The sequence below is a fragment of the Rhinatrema bivittatum genome, chromosome 4 (genome assembly GCF_901001135.1).
Source record: "Rhinatrema bivittatum chromosome 4, aRhiBiv1.1, whole genome shotgun sequence".
In the NCBI taxonomy this organism is placed as follows: Eukaryota; Metazoa; Chordata; class Amphibia; order Gymnophiona; family Rhinatrematidae; genus Rhinatrema; species Rhinatrema bivittatum.
In genome coordinates this window covers 406,829,000-406,850,811 of record NC_042618.1, presented here as the reverse complement: position 1 = coordinate 406,850,811, position 21,812 = coordinate 406,829,000, and the positions used below count along the sequence as shown (strand labels likewise).

General features: G+C 44.2%; 1 protein-coding gene across 1 annotated transcript in view; it reads left to right on the top strand.

The window, feature by feature from the left end:
- Nucleotides 1-21,812, top strand: part of SHQ1 (SHQ1, H/ACA ribonucleoprotein assembly factor) — a 211,025-nt gene that overhangs the window by 115,321 nt on the left and 73,892 nt on the right. The window contains 1 exon segment of the mRNA XM_029601091.1: nt 12,103-12,223. Within this exon segment, the coding sequence (XP_029456951.1) occupies nt 12,103-12,223 (121 nt within the window).

Genomic DNA, 21,812 nt, shown 5'->3' with positions numbered 1-21,812 from the left:
TTTAAAAATGTTTTTTACAGGCTTTGTCAGGAAGGCTTCAACCAACAGTGTGAATGTAAAACAATGAATTATTTCACTCTGGAAGGTGCAATTTGGGTTTTTCAGATTTTCTCTGTCTGCAGTGTCTGCAAAAGGCTTTCTAACTGAAGAATTTCTTGGCAACTATATTCATATTAGTGGTAATCAAATAGGCGCATCAAGGTATCCGAGCAGGTTCATCAGTCCCAAGTGCGGCATTTCCGAGAGTTCAGATGGCCTGGTTGTGCTGTGTCCTGGCCTAGAGTTTCATCTGCACCTTGATTCTCATAGATAAGGGTACAGAGTTCATTTTGTTTTCTTGTGAAGGCTATATAATAATTCAGAGAACTGTTTGGAGAAAAGCAACATTTTTGACCAGATTTTATGCCAAGAATTTTGTGCTGAATTTTGAGACAGACTCAAAAGAAACCTAAGTTTGTAGTCAGATTTGAATTCCTCCTCCAAATAAGAATTTTTTTTAACCATTGTTAGAAAATGGCAATTTCTGCCAGAGAAACTGGCTGAAGTTTCCATCGTAACATGCATCTGGTTTAATGTATTCTATAAGAGGCATTTACAGGCGGGAATGATGTAAAAAGTGAAGTGTTCCCCTGTGTACATTCAGACTGGTGATCTTGCCTTATCATAAGCCAGGAAAGCAACAAGTGAATGATGGTTTTTTTTTTTATCACCACCAGAACCTTCAATGTTGGTTCTGAGAGGCAGACAGGAGCAGAACCCAGCACCAACCTGGGGCCCAGCATGGGCACCCTTGTACCCCTCCTGCCTGAAACCAGTTTAAGGGTTCTTCATTTCCTTGTTACACTTTGCCATATGTGATGTGATATGCAAAAGTGGCAGAATTACATTGCCTCTAATTGCAGTTTCCTAGCTTGTGGACAGATGGACCCAGAACCAATGGGTTTATACTCTCCTGCCAGCAGATGGAGATGGAGCAAGCTGACATGACAGTATATGTAGCCTTGAGTGACCCCAGCCTGCCAGTATTCTCTGCCTCCAGCACATGGTGGACGTGCATCTCTCTATGGAGATTGCTTCTATCTTTTTGGAAGGAGAAATTTGAAATTCTAAATTCAGGAAAGAAAAGGCCTGCTCTCCTGCTGTGATACCTAAAGGTCCCTCCCCAGTTGAGAATTCCTGAGGTGATTTCCATGGTCCCTCAGAGGTGTGCCTTGGTCCCTTTAGCTGGGTTTCCCAGCGTGGACTTAGCTGCCAGTTTAGCTGAAAGGCAGGAGGTGCAGGAGGCTGAGCAGGACGGTGATGGCAGATGCCCTCTCCCTCTGCAGCCGGAGATCATCTCTGTACTCAACTGGTAAGTGCTGAGCTTAGGTAAGGTTTAAAAAAAAAAAAAAAAAAAAAAAAGTTTTACCTTGAATCAGAGACAGAGGGGTTTCAGGACTTCCTTCAGTCTCTGTGCTCAGCGCACCATACCGGTGTTCGTTCCCATTCCTGTTGAGGTTGGGGAACTGGGCAGCCTGGTAAGCTAGGCCCCACACTTAGGCATTTTTTTGCATGCCGCGTGGTAGGCCGCAGCGGCTGTTTTCGCGCACTCTTGTGCATGTTCTGCTGCCCTCTACAGGCTGTTGGTGTGTGCAGTGCATCTGCTCTGCACACGCATTGTGCACTCTGGTTTTGGGTGCATTTTTCACTGTTCCCTTGCTTAACTTGGTGCACAAGTTATGTGTGCACCTTGCCACGCCTTCTTCTAGGCACTTATTTTTTGTGCACATTCCACTTTTTAGTGTGAGCTATTACGACGCACATTTATCGCCACAATAGTGCTGTTAAGCAAGAAGCCTAAGCGTCTTCCTATTTGTGTTGCCTGTCATATTAGGGCTTCTCAGCCTGACCTGGCTTCTAACCTGTGTCAGCGCTGCTGAGATGCTCAGGGAGAGTTGTCTTCCTTGGATTTTGCTAAGCCTGGCTCTTGGTTCTCCCTTGACTGGCTCCTCTGCAGGCAAGGGCAGTTCTGTGGGACCAGCTCCAGTTCCTTCTGGGCTTTCTCTGAAACCAGCTGTTTTTTCTTGGGTGGACTTTTTTCCCAGCTTACAAGCCTTTCTTCAGGCGCAGTCCTCTGCTTCCCTCATTCCTGTCTGGTAGGACCCTCAGCCTGTGGCTCCTACCTCTTCCAACCCTATTCTTAAGCGGGGGCTCGCCTCAGCTCCCTGCGGGTGTTCCCAACAGGAATCTGGATGGCACTGATGAAGAGGTTGATCTGATTCCCTGAAAAATGGGGAAATTCCTCCAGGGCTGGAACTGTATCGAACCATGTTGCGGTTCTTTCATAGAGATGAACTGCCAGCCCTAATTTCCAAGACTTTGAAACAGCTGGGTGTCCCTGGTTCGGATGCTATGGCAGAGCTGAGGAAGAATCCCATTTTGGTTTCCTTATGTAAAGCTTCTTGTTTTTTTCCTATGATGGATGCCATTCAGGAATTGGTTAATCTGGAATCGGATGCCCCAGTGGCAAATTTTAAAGGGGGTCGGACATTGGAAGCCTGTTACCCTGGATCCCGCTGTGAGAGAGTGTTTCAGTTTCCCAAAGTAAATGCACTGGAATGATCCGTTTCTAAGTGGATGACTATCCCTGTAGAGGGAGGAGCGGCCTTGAAGGATGTATATGGTAGAAGGATTGAGGCTATTCTTAAGCAAGCCTTCTGTTGTGCCCTAGTGGCAAGATCTTGTCTGCTTCTCTCTCAGGAGGTTGAGGCTGGAGGGAATTCCAGAGTGGTTATGGAGCCTGCTGCTGCCTTTTTAGCAAGCACAGGCAGTGATCTGGTCTGGACCTTGGCCAGAGGAGTGGCTTCGGTGATAGCAGCCAGACGTCAGCTCTGGTTGTGAAATTGGTCAGCTGACGCAGCCTCCAAAGCCAATCTTTCCAAGATGCCCTTTAAAGGCTCGCTCTTGTTTGGGAGCAAGTTGGAGAAACTGGCCAGTAAGTGGGGAGAGTCTCCAGTTTGTCTGTTGCCAGAAGATAAGAAGCAGTTACAGCACTTCTTTGATATGAGGGGTTGTGTCCGGGTTCCAGGCATTTTCGCCCTACAGAGAGACGACCTTTCAGCGGACTCGGCCTTTTCGGTAGGTCTCGGTTCTTTCATCCTCGACAGCCCAAGAGAGGAGCGGGCTCAGGTGATGAATCTTCCAGAGCTTCCCAATGACCCACCTTCCAGAACAGGAAATAGGGGGACATCTCTCTCTCTCTCTCTCTCTCGCTTATTGGAGGTGGGTCGAGATCACGTTGGACCAGTGAGTCCTGGAGGTGATATGAGAAGGGTATGCATTAGAATTTTGCAGTCTTCTTCGGGAAGTATTCTTGGTGTCCCCTTAACACTCCCCGCAGAAGAAGCAGGCAGTGGAGTTCACGCTTCAGAGGCTCCTCAGACTGAGGTCTGTGGTTCCAGTGCCCACGTCTCAAAGTATGGGGCGATATTCCATTTATTTCGTTGTGCCCAAGACAGAGGGCTCCTTTCATCCCATCCTGGATCTCAAGAGGGTCAACCGTCACTTGAAGGTGACTCATTTTCGCATGGAAACCTTACTCTCTATGATAATGGCGGTGCAGTCGGGGAAATTTCTGACCTCCTTGGATCTGTCAGAAACTTACCTTCATATTCCCATCCAATTGGAATACCAACACTTTCTACACTTTGTGGTGTTGGGGTGTCATTATCCATTTCAGGTACTACCTTTTGGTCTAGCCACTGCTCCCAGAACATTTTCCTGGTGCACCAATATTTGGACGACTGGCTGATTCGAGCCAAGTCTCAGGAAGAGAGCCACCTGGTAACACACAAGGTGATCTCCTTATTGCAGGAGCTTGGTTGGATGGTGAACCTGACCAAGAGTAATCTTCAGCCATCCCAGTCATTGGAGAATCTGGGGGTCTGGTTCGGCATGGGACAGGACAGAGTTTTCCTACTAGAAGTTCGGATACAGAAATTGATGTCTCAAGTGCATCAGTTGATGAACACCATACACCAGACTGTGTGGTCCTACCCACAGGTGCTCGGCTTGATGGTGGCTACCCTGGAAATGGTGCCGTGGGCAAGGGCACATGTGTCCTCTTAAGTGCTCTCTGCTATCTTGTTGGAACCTGCAGTTTCAAGACTATGCATTTTGGCTTCACTTGCTGATGGAAATCTGCTCCCACCTTCAGTGGTGGCTGCAGGAGGATCATCTGAGAATGAGTTTCCTTCTCAACCAGGACAGAGTCTTCTCTGACCTGGTTGGTACTTGTGACAGATGCGAGTCTCCATGGTTGGGGGGGCTCACTCTCTGGAGTTAATGGCCCAGGGGCGTTGGAATGCCAAAGAGTCCTGTTGGAACATAAATCACCTGGAGGCCCGGGTAGTACGGGTGGCATGCTTTCAGTTCACCAGCAATGATCAATGGTTTAACTGGTATCTCTTTTTTATGCCATTTCAAATAGCCATATTAGACACAAAGTATAATTATAACATCTGATGTGGGACCCTTACTCACAGAGTTTGTAAATCAAACTCAGAATTGGTGCAGTCACTTTACTTTATTTGAACCTACTTTGTTTTGTTAATTTTTTTATAATTTGAATTTTTGTTAAAATATACAAGAATCTCCCGATAACCTGATGAACTTTAAGCTGCATAAATCATGGGAACACCCTTCATTAGGCAAGCAACAAATGCAAGTCCCGAATCCCAATCCAAAACTTAATATGTATCAGAGAGAATACTCATCTCAAAATATTGACTGAAAGTCCCGAGTCCCGACACGATCGTGTTTCGAACCAACAGGTCTTGCTTCAGGGGAAATATATTCTCAAAACTTCATTCTTTTCCATTGGCAAGATTTCCACTCCATTCCATCAGCAAAATTCTTTCAACAGGCTATTCTTCAATTTTTTCTCTCCCGCGGTCTGATTTCAGACACGCTCATTCAAAAACATGGCAGCAACGGAACCTTTTATCCTTCTACCGGAAGTGACACGTCGACACCCAGTCTTCAACCCCTCGAGCAGACAATATGATCAAATCATTGTCCACAAAATAGTGAAAGCATGTAAACCTCCCAGTTTTTCAGGCGAAAAAGGAGTGTAACTATTTGATTCACATCTGTATGGTGAAAATTGGATGTGATAGAGGACTCTGCACAAGATGTCAATGCAGAGTGGACCTGATTGTGAACTATATTCATTCATTTTAGAGGAAATTTGGACGTGAGGGAAGACTTTAACGAGCATGGTTGGGAGGAACAGACCTAGGTGTAGAAATGTGAAGAAAATAGATCATTTGGATCTTAAGGAAGCTTTTGTTTTGTTAAACAAATGGGATTATTTTCAATACTTTTTAGAGGAAAGTCTTATCATGCTTTTGCTATTTCGTGGACAATGATTTGATGATATTGTTTGCTTGAGGGGCCATGACCTAGTTGAAGACTGTGGGTGTCGACGTGTCACTTCTGATAGAAGGATAAAAGGTTCCGTTGCCGCCATGTTTTTGAATGAGCGTGTCTGAAATCAGACCGCGGGAGAAAAAAAATTGAAGAATAGCCTGTTGAAAGAATTTTGCTGATGAAACGGAGTGGAAATCTTGCCAATAGAAAAGAATGAAGTTTTGAGAATATATTTCCCCTGAAGCAAGACCTGTTGGTTCGAAACACGATCATGTCTGGACTCGGGACTTTCAGTCAATATTTTGAGATGAGTATTCTCTCTGATACATATTAAGTTTTGGATTGGGATTCAGGACTTGCATTTGTTGCTTGCCTAATAAATTGTGTTCCCATGATTTATGCAGCTTGAAGTTCATCAGGTTATCGGGAGATTCTTGTATATTTTAACAAAAATTCAAATTATAAAAAAATTAACAAAACAAAGATTCAAATAAAGTAAAGTGATTCTGCACCAATTCTGAGTTTGATTTGCAAACTCTGTGAGTAAGGGTCCCACATCAGATGTTATAATTATACTTTATTTGTGTCTAATATGGCTATTTATTGTAAACCGTTATGATGGTAAATAACTTAATGACGGTATATAAAAACTCTTAAATACATTTGAAATGGCATAAAAAAGATACCAGTTAAACCATTGATCATTGTTGGTGTCACTACTTAATACGTTTTCTGGAGTACACAGTGTATTTTGGGCAGTTTTTGTGATTGATATCATGCTTTCAGTTCAGCCATATACTGCAGGATCAAGCGATTCACGTGCTTTATTTATTTATTTTTAGCTTTTATATACCGACATTCCTATATAGGATACAGATCATACCGGTTTACAATGTAACTTAACATCGCATGGAAGCGTTACATGGAACAAGAGGGAAAAAATAACTGGGATACATGTGAACGTTATAAGGAACAAGCAGGATGACAACTATCTGGGATACTGGGACTCCGAAATTGCCCATTGAGATACAACCTGGGAGCGTAAAATTACTCATTAACTAGGTAATAAAACTTAACCTGCAGCTAAAAAATACTTGATAAACGCGTTCAGTGATGTTGGACAATGCGATAATGGTGACCTATATCAATTGCCAGGGAGGAACCAAGAGCCAGCAAGTGTCACAGGAAATAGACCAGCTGATGGAATGGGCAGAAGGTCATCTGCAGATGATCTCAGCCTCTCACATTGCAGGAAAAGATAACGTAAGAGCGGACTTTCTCAGCAGGGAGAGACTAGACCCAGGAGAATGGATGTTGTCAGCTGAGATATTTCAGCTGATTGTGGATCACTGGGGCCTTCTGTTTCTAGACCTGCTGGTGACTTCTCAAAATACGAAGGTTCCTTGATTTCTGCAGTCGCAGGAGAGATCCATGGTCCCTGGGAATAGACTTTCTCTTACAGGTCTGGCCGGAAGACAGACTGCTTTATGTCTTTCCTCTTTGCTGGGCAGGATAATTTGCAAGATCAAAGCCCCCAGGGGGCTAGTACTGCTGGTGGTGCTGGACTGGCCCAGGCGTATGTGGTTTAAGATTCAGGGGACTCCTGGTGGAGGTCCCCCTTAATCTCCTACCGCACGTGGATCTGTTATGGCAGAGACCGGTTTGTAACGAGGATTCATCTCGATTCTCTTACGGTTTGGCCCTTTAGAGGGCTCGCCTGTTAAAACGTGGTTATTCTCTGCGGTGATTGCCACCTTACTTCGCACTCACAAGTTCTCCACTTCCTTGGCTTATGTATGGGTTTGGAGCATTTTTGAGGCCTGGTGTGAGGAGCGGGGTGTTCTTCCTTATTCAGTTAAGATCCCTCTCATTTTGGATTTTTTGCAGGATGGATTGAATAAAGAATTGGCCCTTAATTCCTTGAAGTGCAGGTTGTGGCTCTTGCCTGTTTCAGAGTCCCAGTGAATAGATTTGATGATCATCTCACCGTGATGTGAACCGGTTTTTGAAGGGAGTGAAGCATTTTAGGCCTCCCTTGATGTTACTGGTTCCATTGTGGAGTCTTAATTTGGTGCTGGAGTTTTTGGCGGGCCCTATGTTCCGACCACTGCATAACCTTTACTTATGGTTATTGACCTTGAAGACTGTGTTCCTGATGGCTGTATGTTCTGTGCATCGAATTTCAGAGCTGCAGGCCTTGTTTTGTCAGGAGCTATTCCTTCGGGTGACTCTGGGGGCATTTACAGCTACGCACTATTCCATCCTTCTTGCCCAAGGTAGTCTCAGACTTTCATTTGAATCAGTCCATTTCCTTTCCATCCTTGGATAAGGTCAGGGATGCGGATGAATTTCACCTCTTGTGCTCCTTGGATATCAAGTGACTTGTGCAGTAACTGGAGGTCTCTGAATCTTTTTGAAAGACAGATCGCCTGTTTTTTTTTTCTCCAAGGTGGGAGTAAGCAGGGCACTCCAGCTTCGCAGGCTACCATAGCTCGTTGGGTTAAGGAGGTAGTCACGACCGCATATGTGGATGCTGGAAAGCCATTGCCTACTCAGGTTAGGGCTCATTCCACTCTGGCTCAGGCAGTGTCATGGGCGGAGTTTAGTCTATCGTCTTCCGTCTATATCTGCCGAGCTGCAACTTGATCCTCCTTACACACTTTTTCCAGGTTTTATCGTCTGGATGTACAGGCCCGGGAGTATGCAGCCTTTGCATGTGCAGTGTTGACTGGACTGCAGGCAGCCTCCCATCCTCCCACTCAGGACCAGTGGGATGTAGCTTTGGTACATCCCACTGGTCCTGAGTCCATCTGTCTACACGCTAGGAAATGGAGAAATTATTTACCTGATAATTTTGATTTTCTTAGTGTAGACCGATGGACTCAGCTTCCTGCCCTCAGCTGCCGCATGAGTGTCAATAGTCCTTCTGTGGGGCTCTGTGTCCCAAGGGATTGCTGGTAAGTGTTCATCCAGTCCCTGGCTTGAGGTTGGTTGAGTACAGTTCTGGTTACCTGTTTTTAAACATGTGTTTAAATCAAGGTTTTTGCTAGTATGTCCACAGTTGCTTTTTAAGAGAATACTGACAGGCTGAGGTCACTGCAGAGCTATATATACTGTGACATCAGCTTGCTCCATCTCCATCTGCTGGCAGGGAAGCATAAACCCATTAGTCTTGAGTCCATCTGTCTATACTAAGAAAAGCGAAATTATCAGGTAAATAATTTCTCCGTTTAATATGGTGTCAGTTGCATCTGAACTAAAAACTAGGATTATTTTTTAAACTTTCATATTTATTCATTTACCTTTCCAAATCCATGCTTAAGGCAAGTTACAATTTAGGTGCAGTAGATAGGTTCCTGCTCTAATGGGCTTGCATTCTAAGTTGGCATAATAAAATTAATGAAATCCAGAAAGCAGTTTGAAAGCTAACTCTCCTGTTTTTTTTCATAAGTACTTTTATTGGCTCTCTAATATATCTACAGTAGTAATACAACTGACAACATGCAAAATTTACATAGTAACATCAAGTGGCATCAACCCATTCAAACCAGAAGCTTAACAGTATGGTTAATGGTATTTTTGTTTCCAGATATACTTCTATCTTTCTCATGTAGTTGTAAAAGACTTTGCCCAGGACAAGACTGCCTTGCTAAACCTCTGGCTTAAAGCAAAGTCATGCAGCTTGAGAGCATTTCATTTAAAGGAATGTATGAAAGTCTCGTGGTGTTGGATCTGTGCTTTTCTGCTGCAGGTTCCACGAACCTTCTCCCCTAGTGCGCCACTTTCTGCAGTCAGTATGATGGCAGGAAACTAGCTGCTCCCAAGATAGTGTCTCGGCATTGATCCACTTATTTTAAACATCCATGCTTAATTGCAAACAGGGTGGCATGATCCTCATGACATCCGGCCTATTTATTATATCTACTTTTATTTCTATTATGACCCTGCTCCTGCTGCTCTGCTTTTTGGCCAAGGGTGAAATGATCAGGTACTCTGTACTTACAAGTGAGCGATTCTCCTTGAAATTTCAGAATATTGCTGAAGCTACATTGTCTAACATGGTTGAAAGGATGGTATGCTTAGATCTTTCTTTATTCCACTGACAGCACTAGCACCCCTATATGATGTACCACAATCTTTTGCGAAAGCCATTTTGAGGGGGTGTGACAGTGACCCTCTTTTCCTTTTTTTAAACCTGTGTGGGACCAGGCATGAGGCCTGGTCCACCTTAAATCCATAGAAGTAGAGAGCTCTGCGGGTAGGAGCCTATGGAGCAGGGGAGAGTCTGGAGGGCAGGACCAGCTGGGTTCAAAAGGCCCCTATGCTTCCAGGAGGAAGGCAGCTCTGTAAAGCATTGTGTCCAAACCAGAAGGGAGTGAATGTACCCTGTCCAGAAGCAAGGCTGTCTACAAACCCTGTATGTGAATACTGCTAAGGTAGGCAGTCCTGATTATTGTTGAAGTACTGTGAACTTGAATAAAATTTGCATTTGAAAAGGCTGGAGTCTGTGTGCTTTCTGCCTCCAGTCAGGAAAACGCAGCTGTCTCCCACAGGGAGGATCTTATCTGTATGCCAAAATATAGTATTTGTAAAGATGTCCAGCAGACGTTCAAGTCACAACTTTTGGCTATATTCCTCAGAACTAAGTAGTCTATTATTGGAGCCAGAACTGCAGAGAGCAATCAGTTGTTTCTTGCGCAAGCACAAACACTTGATAAGCAGTTTCGTTTCTGGTCAGCCTTTCCTCCTTTAGATCTCAGGCAAGCAGTTCCTGTGGCGCTTAGTCATGCTTGCTTGGATGAAAATAGGCTCTCCCCTGACCATACTTGGATAGTTTAGTCATTGTCCATTGAACCTATCCACTGGAAGCTTGTCATCAGATGATGATAGTCATCACCATCTCCACCAACTACTGTTGTTTATATCAGTCTCATGGGAAGTGTACTTTTGATCCTGAAAACTCTCCTATGAAAACAGGACAGTATTGACTGTTGGTGAGCTACTTTCCCAAGGGTGCAGAAGCTATGAAAATCTGAAATTGACCTCAGTATTGTTCCATGAAAACAAAACAGCTTTATGTGTTCTTTGATGTATGTTCTCAAATAACTGACACAGTGCCCAGGTAGGTCTTACCATAGGCTTGTACTTTTGTGTATTCTTCCCAGTGACCAGAGTTAATTTTACTGGGACTTTCCACTCCAAGACACAGTTACCCTCTTCATAGTGGGGTAGATTTTATAAATTTGCGCACACGCGTACTTTTGTTCGCGCACCAGGAGCGAACAAGAGTACGCGGGATTTCAATAGATACGCGCAGATACGCGCGTATCCATTAAAATCCGGGATCGGCGCGCGCAAGGCTGCCCAAAATTGGCAGTCTGTGCGCGCCGAGCCGCACAGCCTGCCTTCGTTCCCTCTGAGGCCGCTCCGAAATCAGAGCGGCCTCGGAGGGAACTTTCCTTCGGCCTCCCCCCACCTTCCCCTACCTAACTCACCCCCCCTACCTTTGTTGAACAAGTTACGCCTGCTCGAGGCTTGCGTAACTTTGCACGCGCCGGGCTGGCTGCCGCACACCATGTTCGGGTCCGGAGGCCGCAGCCACACCCCTGGATGACGCACCGGTCGCGACACGCCCCCCCCCCCCCAGGAAAGCCCCAGGGCTTTGCGCGTGCCAGAAGCCTATGCAAGATAGGCTCGGCGTGCACAGGGGGGGTTTGGGGTAGGTTTTCGGGGGTTACACGCGTAACCCTCTGAAAATCTACCCCAGTGTTTCTAGTCTTGAACTCTATAACCCTAAACAACTTAGTCTAGTTAGCTATAAAAAAAAAAAATCATAGGCATATAGCAAATTACTACAAATGATGACAGTCACACAGATGGTGTATAGTGGAATCTTGATAGCTTGCCAGTCTTTTCCCAATTCAGATGAAAGTACATTTAAATGTGCAATTTAATAATATGGCTTTGTTCTCCACTTCACTCTTGCAGGATTCCAGCATGCTTAGCAATCCAGTTATTTCTGGAAATACACTACCTCTTAGGGTTATGGTTTGCAACCAGTTTTAGTGGTTGTAAAATGCACAATCACTTCCAAAGAGAGGTGGAATGAGTTGGGTGTATGGAGGTTAAGTGGCTTACACAAGGTTTAGATTCAAACTCAAGTACTCCTTATTCTCAACCAAGTACTCTTTCAGGCAGCCTGTACTCCTTCAGATTTCTTGTTTCAGCCTGGGTCGCTTAATTTACAAAGTTTCTTGAAATATTTTTCACCCGAGTGTTGGATGCATGGACCATCCTTTAACATGGATCATCCTTTAGTAAGATATGGAGGAATAATCCCAGGCAATGATGAGTTGATGACCAGCTTTGGTCATTATAGAGGTTTTCAGATATTGATATTGTGATTTTTCTATGAAACTTATTTTGAGTGTATGAAAATAGAACATTTTTAGATATCAAAACACACATGGTGCCATCAGGACAAATGTATTTTTTAGGCTATACAAAAAAAAGTGGAATAAGAGCACAATGGGGGGTGATACCTTTTCATGTTTAAGCTCAAATACCACATGTTGAATTATCATGGCTTCTGTTATCTCAAGCACTAAACAATTTTTGTTTGGGGGGGGGGGGGTATTATTAGCAGTGTGTGTGGTGGGGTAGGCATTAAATTAAGTGTCTTCTGTCATACAGGTAAAGCCATGGTTCTGAAATGCCTACTAGATATCCACAGTATATTTCGAGAAAATGACCCAGCTTACATCCTTAATGATCTCTATGTCACAGACTATTGTATCTGGATTCAAAGAGTCAAGTAAGTGGTTTTTTGGGGGTTTGTTTTTTTTTTGTTTTGCAGCTTAAAAAAAATCACTATGGGGTAGATTTTAAAAGGTGCACACACATGTACGCCCGATTTTATAACATGCGAGCACAGGCGCGCACATGTTATAAAATCAGGGGTCGGCGCGCGCAAGGGGGTGCACAGTTGTGCATCTTGCACGCGCCGAGCTGCACTGCCTTCCCCCCTTCCCGCCCCTTCCCCTAACCTTTCCCCCACCTAGCCCTACTGTAACCCCCCCCCCCCCCCCGACCTTTGTCTTACCTTTTGCCCCAGGACTTACACGCGTTGCTGGGCCTTTTTAAAATAGGCCTGGCACGCGTAGGGCTTTTAAAATCTGGCCGTATGGTCGCATAAAAAGAGAGATTACTAATCATTAATTGTACTGTGCTGTTAGAGTAATTCCTTCTATTGAGTTGAAGATGCATGAATTCAATGTAACTGTTTAACTTCCTAATGCTGGCTCTCCAGATATTTTGGATGTTTTGTGGGAAATAACTTTATCGTAAAGTAACTTTTGCTTGAAAGAGAGGTTTATTGTGCTGTGTTACAGATGACAGCTGCAGATGATCATTCCATCACATTTGACTCTTTGATTAGCTTTGTTGAAATGGTTGCTTTTTTAGTAAAAGGGAGTCACCAAAAAAATCTCTAAAATCAGAAATGGTGAACCTGGGGGAGAGGAAAGGGTGGATTTGTTCCTGCTTTTGGAGATGCAAGAATGTTGGAGAAAGCTCCCAGTGAGAAACTGGCAGGAAGTATCAGCATTTGTATTGAAAGCGCATTCAGCCAGATGGGAACATGCCTCTTTAACCCCTGAGGGTCAGGCTGGCATGTCATCACTTCGTTGATGCTCCAGCTAATTGGGCTTATCAGGCACTCTGCTGTTACTTGCTGTTATTGCTTGCATTTTAATAATAAAATTAATTTAATTTCAACCTGTTCACGCTTTCTGTTGTAGGCGTTACTATGAACCCTTACATTGTAAGTGTTGGGGGTGCATGTGTTTAGCATGTAGAGATGAGTCCTCTGTGGACAGACCTGAGAGCTCATGGTGTATAGAAGAGACTGTATTAGAAACAGACTAACAGAGCACTGCACAGTAAAGCAGGGTAACCAAAGCCTGCCACATCCCACTTTAATCTTTTTATCAGTTTGAAACAATTAACTTTTCTGTATTGCTTTTTGTTAGCAAACTTTCCTTTCTCTGTTTACCAAATGTGTACAGCACTGTTCCCTTCATGGTTTGGATTTTTCTTATACCACTTGCACTGCTGCAAGTCTGTCCTTGCGATCTCAGCTTGTTTTTCTTTGTGTTTTCTGTTTTATTAGGAGGCATGGGGCATATCTGTGATTTAGATGTTTATTCAATAGAATAAAATAGCATCCTTGAAGCAGCAGGCAACTTCAAAATAATACAAAGCATACCTCCTCTGGGCAAGTTATACATTTATTTGAGACACTATCCTAAATTGAGGGGCACATGTAATATTTCCATTTCAAATTCTGGATTAAGCAGTTGTGACTCAAAATTAAATATTTATTTCCTGCTCCATCTTGCTGTTGTAACATGTGACTTCCTGTTTAGCTCCATAGAATAGCATTACCTCAAACTCTTAGCTGCAACTCTGATACCTTTCCTAACCAAAAACATTTGATTTGGACTCACTTGAGGCATCAGAGGTTCCTGCCCTGACTATTCTAACCTGCTCTCTGGCCTCCCCATCTCACACCTTACTCCTTTGTCATCTATTCCTAATTCCTAAACTTAAGTTTCATCTCTCTCACAAGTTCGGCACTCCCTACATTTCAGTTTTTTGTTTTTTTTTTGTCAAAATAATTTTTATTGGGAAAGAAACACCACCATGCAAGAGCAGGTGAAACCATGTACATAGTAACAAATACAGTTCAGAAATATATATTGCTCAATACAAACAGTGGCGCATCCAAAGCAGCCCCTTCCCAACATATTTTACTATTTTCCCCCTTCCCTAAACCCCATGGTAATCCCCAACACCCCTGTCCCTCTCACCCAACATTCACTCCACTCATTCATCCACAAGCAGCCTCCCCCCTTTCCCTCCCATCTCTCAGGGACCAGGGATTATACCCATCCAGAATCATAACCGCTAGCACGCAAGCTGTCCAGGACAGTAGCTGGTAAAAGGTGAACACAAGTATTCCAGCAAGCTCCATACACTTTGTCAGGTTTCCGTTTACCCAGCAGCAAGTCCATGCGTTCCAGTTGGAGAAATGAGGCCATTCTCTGGAACCAGGCCATGATAGAGGGGGGCGCGTTTGGATCTGTCCACTCAGAGAGTATGGTGCGACAGGCCAATAAAACGGCCACTCTGCTAAATTTATCCTTCGAGTGACTGGTCTCAGTAGAACAAGCATGCGGACAAGATAAACTGTCCAGTCGCCGGTATTGGGACACCAGTGCATTGAGAGATGACATCAAAGACGGTGCACCAAAAAGAGGTCAAAGTTTGGCATCTAAAGAGGCAGTGAAATAGCGTACCCTCGTCCAGTCTGCATTATATACAAAGGGGGGAGTCCGTGCATCTCATATGGAAACGTCGAACATCAGTATAATAAATGCGATGCAGGATCTTAAACTGGACTTCCTAAAGCCCAATATCCTTAATCTGTCTGTGCACAGCCTCAAAACATTGTTCCATGTATTGAGGAGTAAGCTGCGTGGCTAACACAGTAGACCATTTTGCCGCCAAATACTCCAGGCGGCTGTCTGTCTTTAAAGCCCACCCGAGTTTAGCCCATCCGGCTATAGTATTGGTAAGGTGAGCTGTGTCAAAGACCTTAGTAGCAAACAATGATTCTGCCGCTATGACCTCTGGTGTCCATTGATAAGTAGTCAAATAATGCCATGCTTGCAAATATGCAAAAAAGTGTTTGTGGGGGAATTGATAGGTTTGGGCCAGGGTTGCATAGTCCAACAGCACATGAATATCATGATTATAGAAATGAAAAGCATAGACAGCGCCCTTATGAGCCCAAAACTGAAACAAAGCACTGCAATCCCTGCCAGGCACAAAGCCCACATTTCCCAATAAGGGCATCAACATCGAGGCTACCCCCATCGGCCACCCTGCATGCGCAACCACCGCCATGCACGAATGCAGGGGTATAACAATATTTTGGGGAAGTCTAGCGCCCGCCATGCTCCCTCGCTAGTTTGAATAAGGCTCAATGTCGACCGGGGGCAGCCATTCGTGTTAGCAAACCAGATTCACAATAATTATGTGTCAGTAAGCCACTTCCCCCACGAAGCGTAGCTAACAGGCGGCATTATAGAGCCAAAAGTCCGGCATACCACATCCCCCATGTTCCCTGGGGCATGCCAGTGTCGCATAATTGTCTCGCCTTCTTCCCTTTCCACAAAACGTTTTGGATTGTGGCACATAAATGCCGAAGGTCTCCTGCCCTCAACCAGCAGGGGATCATATGCATAACATAAAGTATCTTAGGGGCTACCACCATTTTGACAAGCACACACTGCCCAAAAAGTGACAGTGGTAAAGGGCCCCAAGCCTCCAACTGAATTTGTATCTTATCTAAAACATTGATAACATTTAGGTCATATAAACGCCCCAAATTCCTAAGTATCCAAATCCCCAGATATTTCAATTTATCTGGAGCCCACTTAAGAGGAAAGTGGCCAACCCAAGAGTGTTGCAGCCGGGGTTCCAAAGCTAAGGCTTCGGATTTCTCAAAATTAATTTTAATACCTGCCACCCGCTGAAACTGGCCAAACAAAGCAATGATCACAGGTATACTGGTACGGGGCCGACCCACAAAAAGCAAAATATCGTTGGCAAACATTGCTAACATAAACTGGTGATGTCCAACACTAAGTCCCCAAACCCGTTGATCCTCTTGCACCTGGATAGCTAAGGGCTCCAGAGCCATGACAAAAAGCAGCGGGGAAAGGGGGCAGCCCTGTCGCACCCCACAGTGAAGAGCAAAAGGAGTGGGCACTCCATTCACCAGAATAATAGCACTAGGATTGCTATATAAAAGCTCGAGCCACTGCAAGAATGCTCCAGTGAGACCATACTGGCACAGCGCCCAAAACAAGTCCTCCCAAGACAGTCTCGAATGCATTTTCAGCATCCAAACTAAGTATCATTGCATCCTCCCCTGATGTATAACTAAGAGACGCTATCAGGCGGCAACATTACGTACTCCTGACGACCCCGAACAAACCCAGACTGATCGCTATGGATTAGGGATGAGAGAAGGCCATTTAGCCATGCAGCTAGTATTGCGGCTAGAATTTTAATATCTGCATTAAGTAAAGAAATAGGTTTATAGGAGCCCACTTCTAACGGATCCTTACCCAACTTTGGCAGGACCACTATGACCAAATGATTCATAGCCGCAGACAGGGAGTTCAGGTCTAGCATTTCATTATTAAATTTTTTGAGGGGCAAGAGCAAAGAAAATTTCAAGATTTTATAAAACTCTGATCCCAAGCCATCCTGACCCACAGCCTTTCCCATTTTAAGCTTCTGTATGGCCGAGTATACCTCTTGTTCACTGATAGGGATATTAAGCGCCTTCTGTTGATCAGAGGTTAAGCGTGGCCATGGGAGCCTGTGAAACAAGGCTTCAGTGGTCGCAGGATCTCGAGGTTTCGCCTCATACAACTGCTGATAATATTCTAGAAACCTTTCAGAAATATCCCCTGGAGCAGTCCGATGGGCACCTTGACGGTCCTGAATACCCACTATAGCATTCTTATGATCCCTAGGTTGCACTAAATTGTCCAGCAGGCGACTAGCTCTGTTACCGTATTTATTTAGCTGATATTGATAATATCTAAGATTTGGAAGCCCTTTGATGGAGTAGACAATTTAAAGTTTTCCTCGCCTGATCAACTTGTCCCTTGGTTTCCGGGGTCATATCAACCACATGTCGGTGTTGTGCATCTTTAAGCACCTTTGTAAGTTGCAATATCTCAGCATTGTGCTTCCGATTAGCTTTAGCAATTTCTCCTCGCATGACCACCTTCCCGGCCTCCCACAAAGTAGCTGACGAGATACCCAGGGTAGCATTGAGCGTCACGTATTCCTTCCAGCAACTCTGCAAATGGGTGTGAAACATCCTGTCTAGATAAAGGTCGGGTCGCATGTGCCAAGAGAGAGGAGGCCTTTGGCCTTGACCACATTGAAAAAAGACTGTGACAGGGGCGTGATATGATAAGGACATGACCCCTATACTTGCCTCCTCCACTCTGGGAAACAAGCAAATAGTCCAGGCGGGAATACGTTTGGTGCGGGTTAGAGAAAAAAGTAAAGTCCAGTTCTCCCGGATGTAGGACACGCCACACATCTATGAGCTGCAATTCAGCACACAAAAAATTTACCCCCAATTGCTGGTCTTTGGCTGTGAAGGGTTTGGGCGGCTTGCAATCCAATTGTTTTAGCCACCACATTAAAATCACCGCCAACCACAAAAACATGATCAGAAAAATCAGCCAACAAGCCCACAAGATGAGAGAAATTTCTTGGGAATAAATATTAGGAGCATAAATATTACAAAATACCACCTTCTGCTGGTAGAGAACCCCGGCTGCAACTACGTATCGGCCATCTTTAACATGATAAGTTCTAGTGAGTTGGAATGCAATTGTTTGTGGAGAAATATGGCCACTCCCCGCTTATGGGCCATAGAAGAGGAATATATACATTGGCCTACCCACTCTTTTCTCAGTTTTTGGTGTTCAATATCGCTCAAATGGGTTTCCTGTAGAAAGACAACTTGTGAATGCATGCAGTTAAACATGGTTAACTGCTTTTTCCTCTTGATAGGGGAGGGTATACCATCTACATTCAACATAGTAACTTTAACCGTTGCCATTCCACCCGACATCATATATTATGACTTGTAGAGCCCTTCTATAGGGCTCTGATCCAACATGATTCCCAATCTCGCAGCCTAAGCCGCGAGAACATATAATAGCATTAACCACAACCCAGGTTCCCTGGTCTCACTAGCTGCTGACCCCGAACCCTTCCGCACCCCCATCTCCCCTCTCCCCTGTCCACACAAGCCCTCAGTCATTCTCCACATCCATACCCACACACACATACACAGATGCATACCACCAACCACACACTCTACCACTCCAAGAGGCTCGAAGCCATCCCTCTCCCCATCCTATGACTTGGCGGGCAAAAGGGATACTTCCCTCCGCCCCCCCCCCCCCCCAAACCAGCTTATCAAACCTTACACGAACAATGTAATTACAAAATAACAAGACATTCCAGGATTTGTCAATGTCACAAGCAAAAAACCTTCCCACCCTGGATCAAGAGTCTTGAAATCGTAGAGAATAAGGAATGCACGAAGAGTATAGAATCTGAGACCACCAGCGTAGCATCTGACGAGCACGTTGGTGTTGGGCAATCTTCGCACCACGTTATGCAATAGAGAAAAACTGTGTGATCTCAGGCAAACAGCAAATGACAGCCCTGCAGCTGAAACTGAAAAGAACAAAACCAGCATTTAGGCTCCCCTCACTCTGCTCCTATGCGTGGTAGGGTGGCGATGAAACCCTCCACCTCCTCTTTGGATGTGAAGAAGAGAACCTTATTATCATGAAAAACATGGAGCTTAGCTGGATACAGCAGCCCAAATTTGATACCCTGCTTGTGTAATTCAATACAAGCCAGCGACATGATCTTCCACTGCGCTGCTATGCTAGCTGAGAAGTCATTAAATAAGAGAATCCTGTGACTCTGGTATTCCACACCTGCTTGCTGAGGGCAATTTTGTTTTATGGGCTCAGTTTAATATTTTAGCCAACACTGGCCATGGCCTTGCATTGCCCTCATGCACCAGCCCGACTCGGTGAGCCTGCTCACAGATCAGAGGATCTGTGGGGAACTCCAGGCCTATCTGTGCTGGTAACAATTTCTCCACCAAATTAGGAAGCTCACCATCCTTTACTGTCTCAGGCAGGCCGATTAATCTTGATATTATTTCGCCTTCCCCGGTCCTCTAAATCTTCAATTTTTGCCATCAACTCTCACTGTTTAACTTGAAGAGCAGCCACATGGCATTCCGACTCCACTAGTTGGTAACCATGCTCCGAGATAACATGCTCCGCCTCATCCAACCTTTTGGTTTGGCCCTCCAGGGCTGATTTTATTTCCTCCATAGAGGATTGCATTTTAGTAAGACGGAGATCCAGAGCTGCCATGATGCTCTGAGAAATTTGAAGCAGAGCGTCCTCTGCTACAGAGTCCACACCTTCGCGCCGGTGGGAGACGCCGCCATTTTAGTTGAGCAGGGCCGGTGAGTTATACTTTTGCAAGCGTTTCTCTGGCACATCACCCGCGCAGCGTTTGCAGGACCGTGGACACCCGGGGTGGTGGCAAACCGGAATGTGAAGTGCCTGGTGTGTTCAGCGCATTTTTACCAAAGTTTTCCTGCTGGCTTGGGGAGCGAGACCTCGGATCTCAGTTCCTGAGCTTCCGTCGCGGTCATGTCATCAACGGAAGTCTTAATTTTTATCTCTTCTAACCCTCCTGGACTTGGCACAGCCCTTCCTCCTTTGTTTACTAGTCTTACTCTCACCTATTTACCTTTTACCCTACTCTTCCTTACCTCATGAGTTCCCTTCCCTTTGTACTTTTGTAATAGGCCGATCTCCTCCTGTCTCCAGATCCTGCCTGAAGGCACATGTGAGTTTTGTGGAAATCAATAAATAGCTCTCGTCATTCCTGCCACCTTCCACCTCTCGTGTGTTTCTCATTTCTTCTCATTTATAGCTTAAGCTTATTCGGACAGAAAGCACCTGATTTGTACTCATGTGATTTGTTCTAATCATTCATTGTGCCGTGTATTGATATATCTGCTTACTTTTCATTGAGGCATAGATGGCCAGTGTTATGTAAGAATAAAGGGATAAGTTAGGGGATGGAGCTAGGTCACAGCAAAACATTCCCAGTATCCAAGAAGTGAAATACTTTCTCCCAACAAATTTAAGGAATGGGGTTTGGATTTGTTTGTTTTTTTATATGTCAAGGCACCTGACCATTTGAGTTGGAAAGGAATCTGTGTGAAAAACACAAAACTGGCAGTAAAACATACTTTATGACAAGGTAAATTTATTACTGACGTGTTTGGCAAACCAGGAGTCTACTCAGTATAATTGAACACTAGCCAAGAATGTAAAGATACCATTGTATTTTAATGAATATTGTATTAGATGCCCAGCCCTAACTGGATGCTAATATGATGAAAGATTGAACAGTATAAGCCGTGATATCTATAACACTGCTTTCACTGACCTCCTCTAACAATATAAAAAAAACCCTCAGTTTACTCAATTCATATTTGCCTTCTCTTCCAGCCATTGCTCTAGTTGGTGGTTCTCAAAGTAATTTCTTAAGAACTGCCAGCAGGCCTACTTTTCAGGATAACCCAAAATTTGTTAATTTTTCAGACTAGGCAAATATATATTGCACTACTAGTAAAAGCTCGTCTAAAGATGGGGAAATACTTTGAAGAGTGTAATTGAGATGTGTGGCAGTAGAGAGTGCATGCTGAGTTCGGGTTGACTAAAGATGAAGTCTTTATCTGACTGATTTTATTTATATTTATTTAATATTTATATTCCTCCAATCCAGCTGCCATGCCATGTTACGAACATAATATAAATTAACAATGCATTAAATTGAAAGACAAATTTGAAAAACTGACAGGTAAAAAAAAAATAAATTTGTTAGGCAATAAAAAAACAAAACAAAATAGAAACAAAACACTTGAAAAAATAGAGCCCATAAGATGATTCTGTATTAGGTTAGATATTGATGAAGGTGTGCAAAAAAAAAAAGTGAGCTTAACCTTTTTTCAAAAAGTCGAGTCTCCGACAAATGTATTGCTTTTAACAGGCGAGGCAAAAAGGCATGACTGGCTGGAAGAGCACAAAGAACATGAAGCAATATATTCCACCAGTATACATTTTTTAATAATTTGGGGCATTCCCCTTCAAAGCCTTAAAGATCAAGGTGACAGTCTTACATTTAACTCACCTAAAAGGGAACCAGTGAAGACTTTGTAATTTTAGATTGATTCTGAAAAGGGCAGTGAGTAATAGGACGAGCAGCAGCATTTTGAAGAAGTTGAAGAGTATGAAGAAGGGAAGAAAGGAAAACCAAGATAAATGGAATTGCAATAGTCTAGACTAGCTAGGACCATTGCCTGTAGAACAAAACAAGACATGGGGATACAGTAGAGGCTGCAATCTACTCCAGGGTTGGCCAACTCCATTCCTTAAGTGCCACAAACAAGCCTGGTTTTCAGGATATCCACAATGAATATGCATGAGAGAGATTTGCAGGCACTGCCTCCATTGTATGCAGATGCATCTTGCACGTACTCATTTGTGGATATCCTGAAAACAAGGCCTATATGTGGCTCTTGAGGACCGGAGTTGACCAATCTACGCAAAAGTCAAATTTAAAAAAGGCCATTTTCACCACAGCCTTAATATGGGCCTTCGTTCAGAGTTCAGTATCAATCACACCAAGAT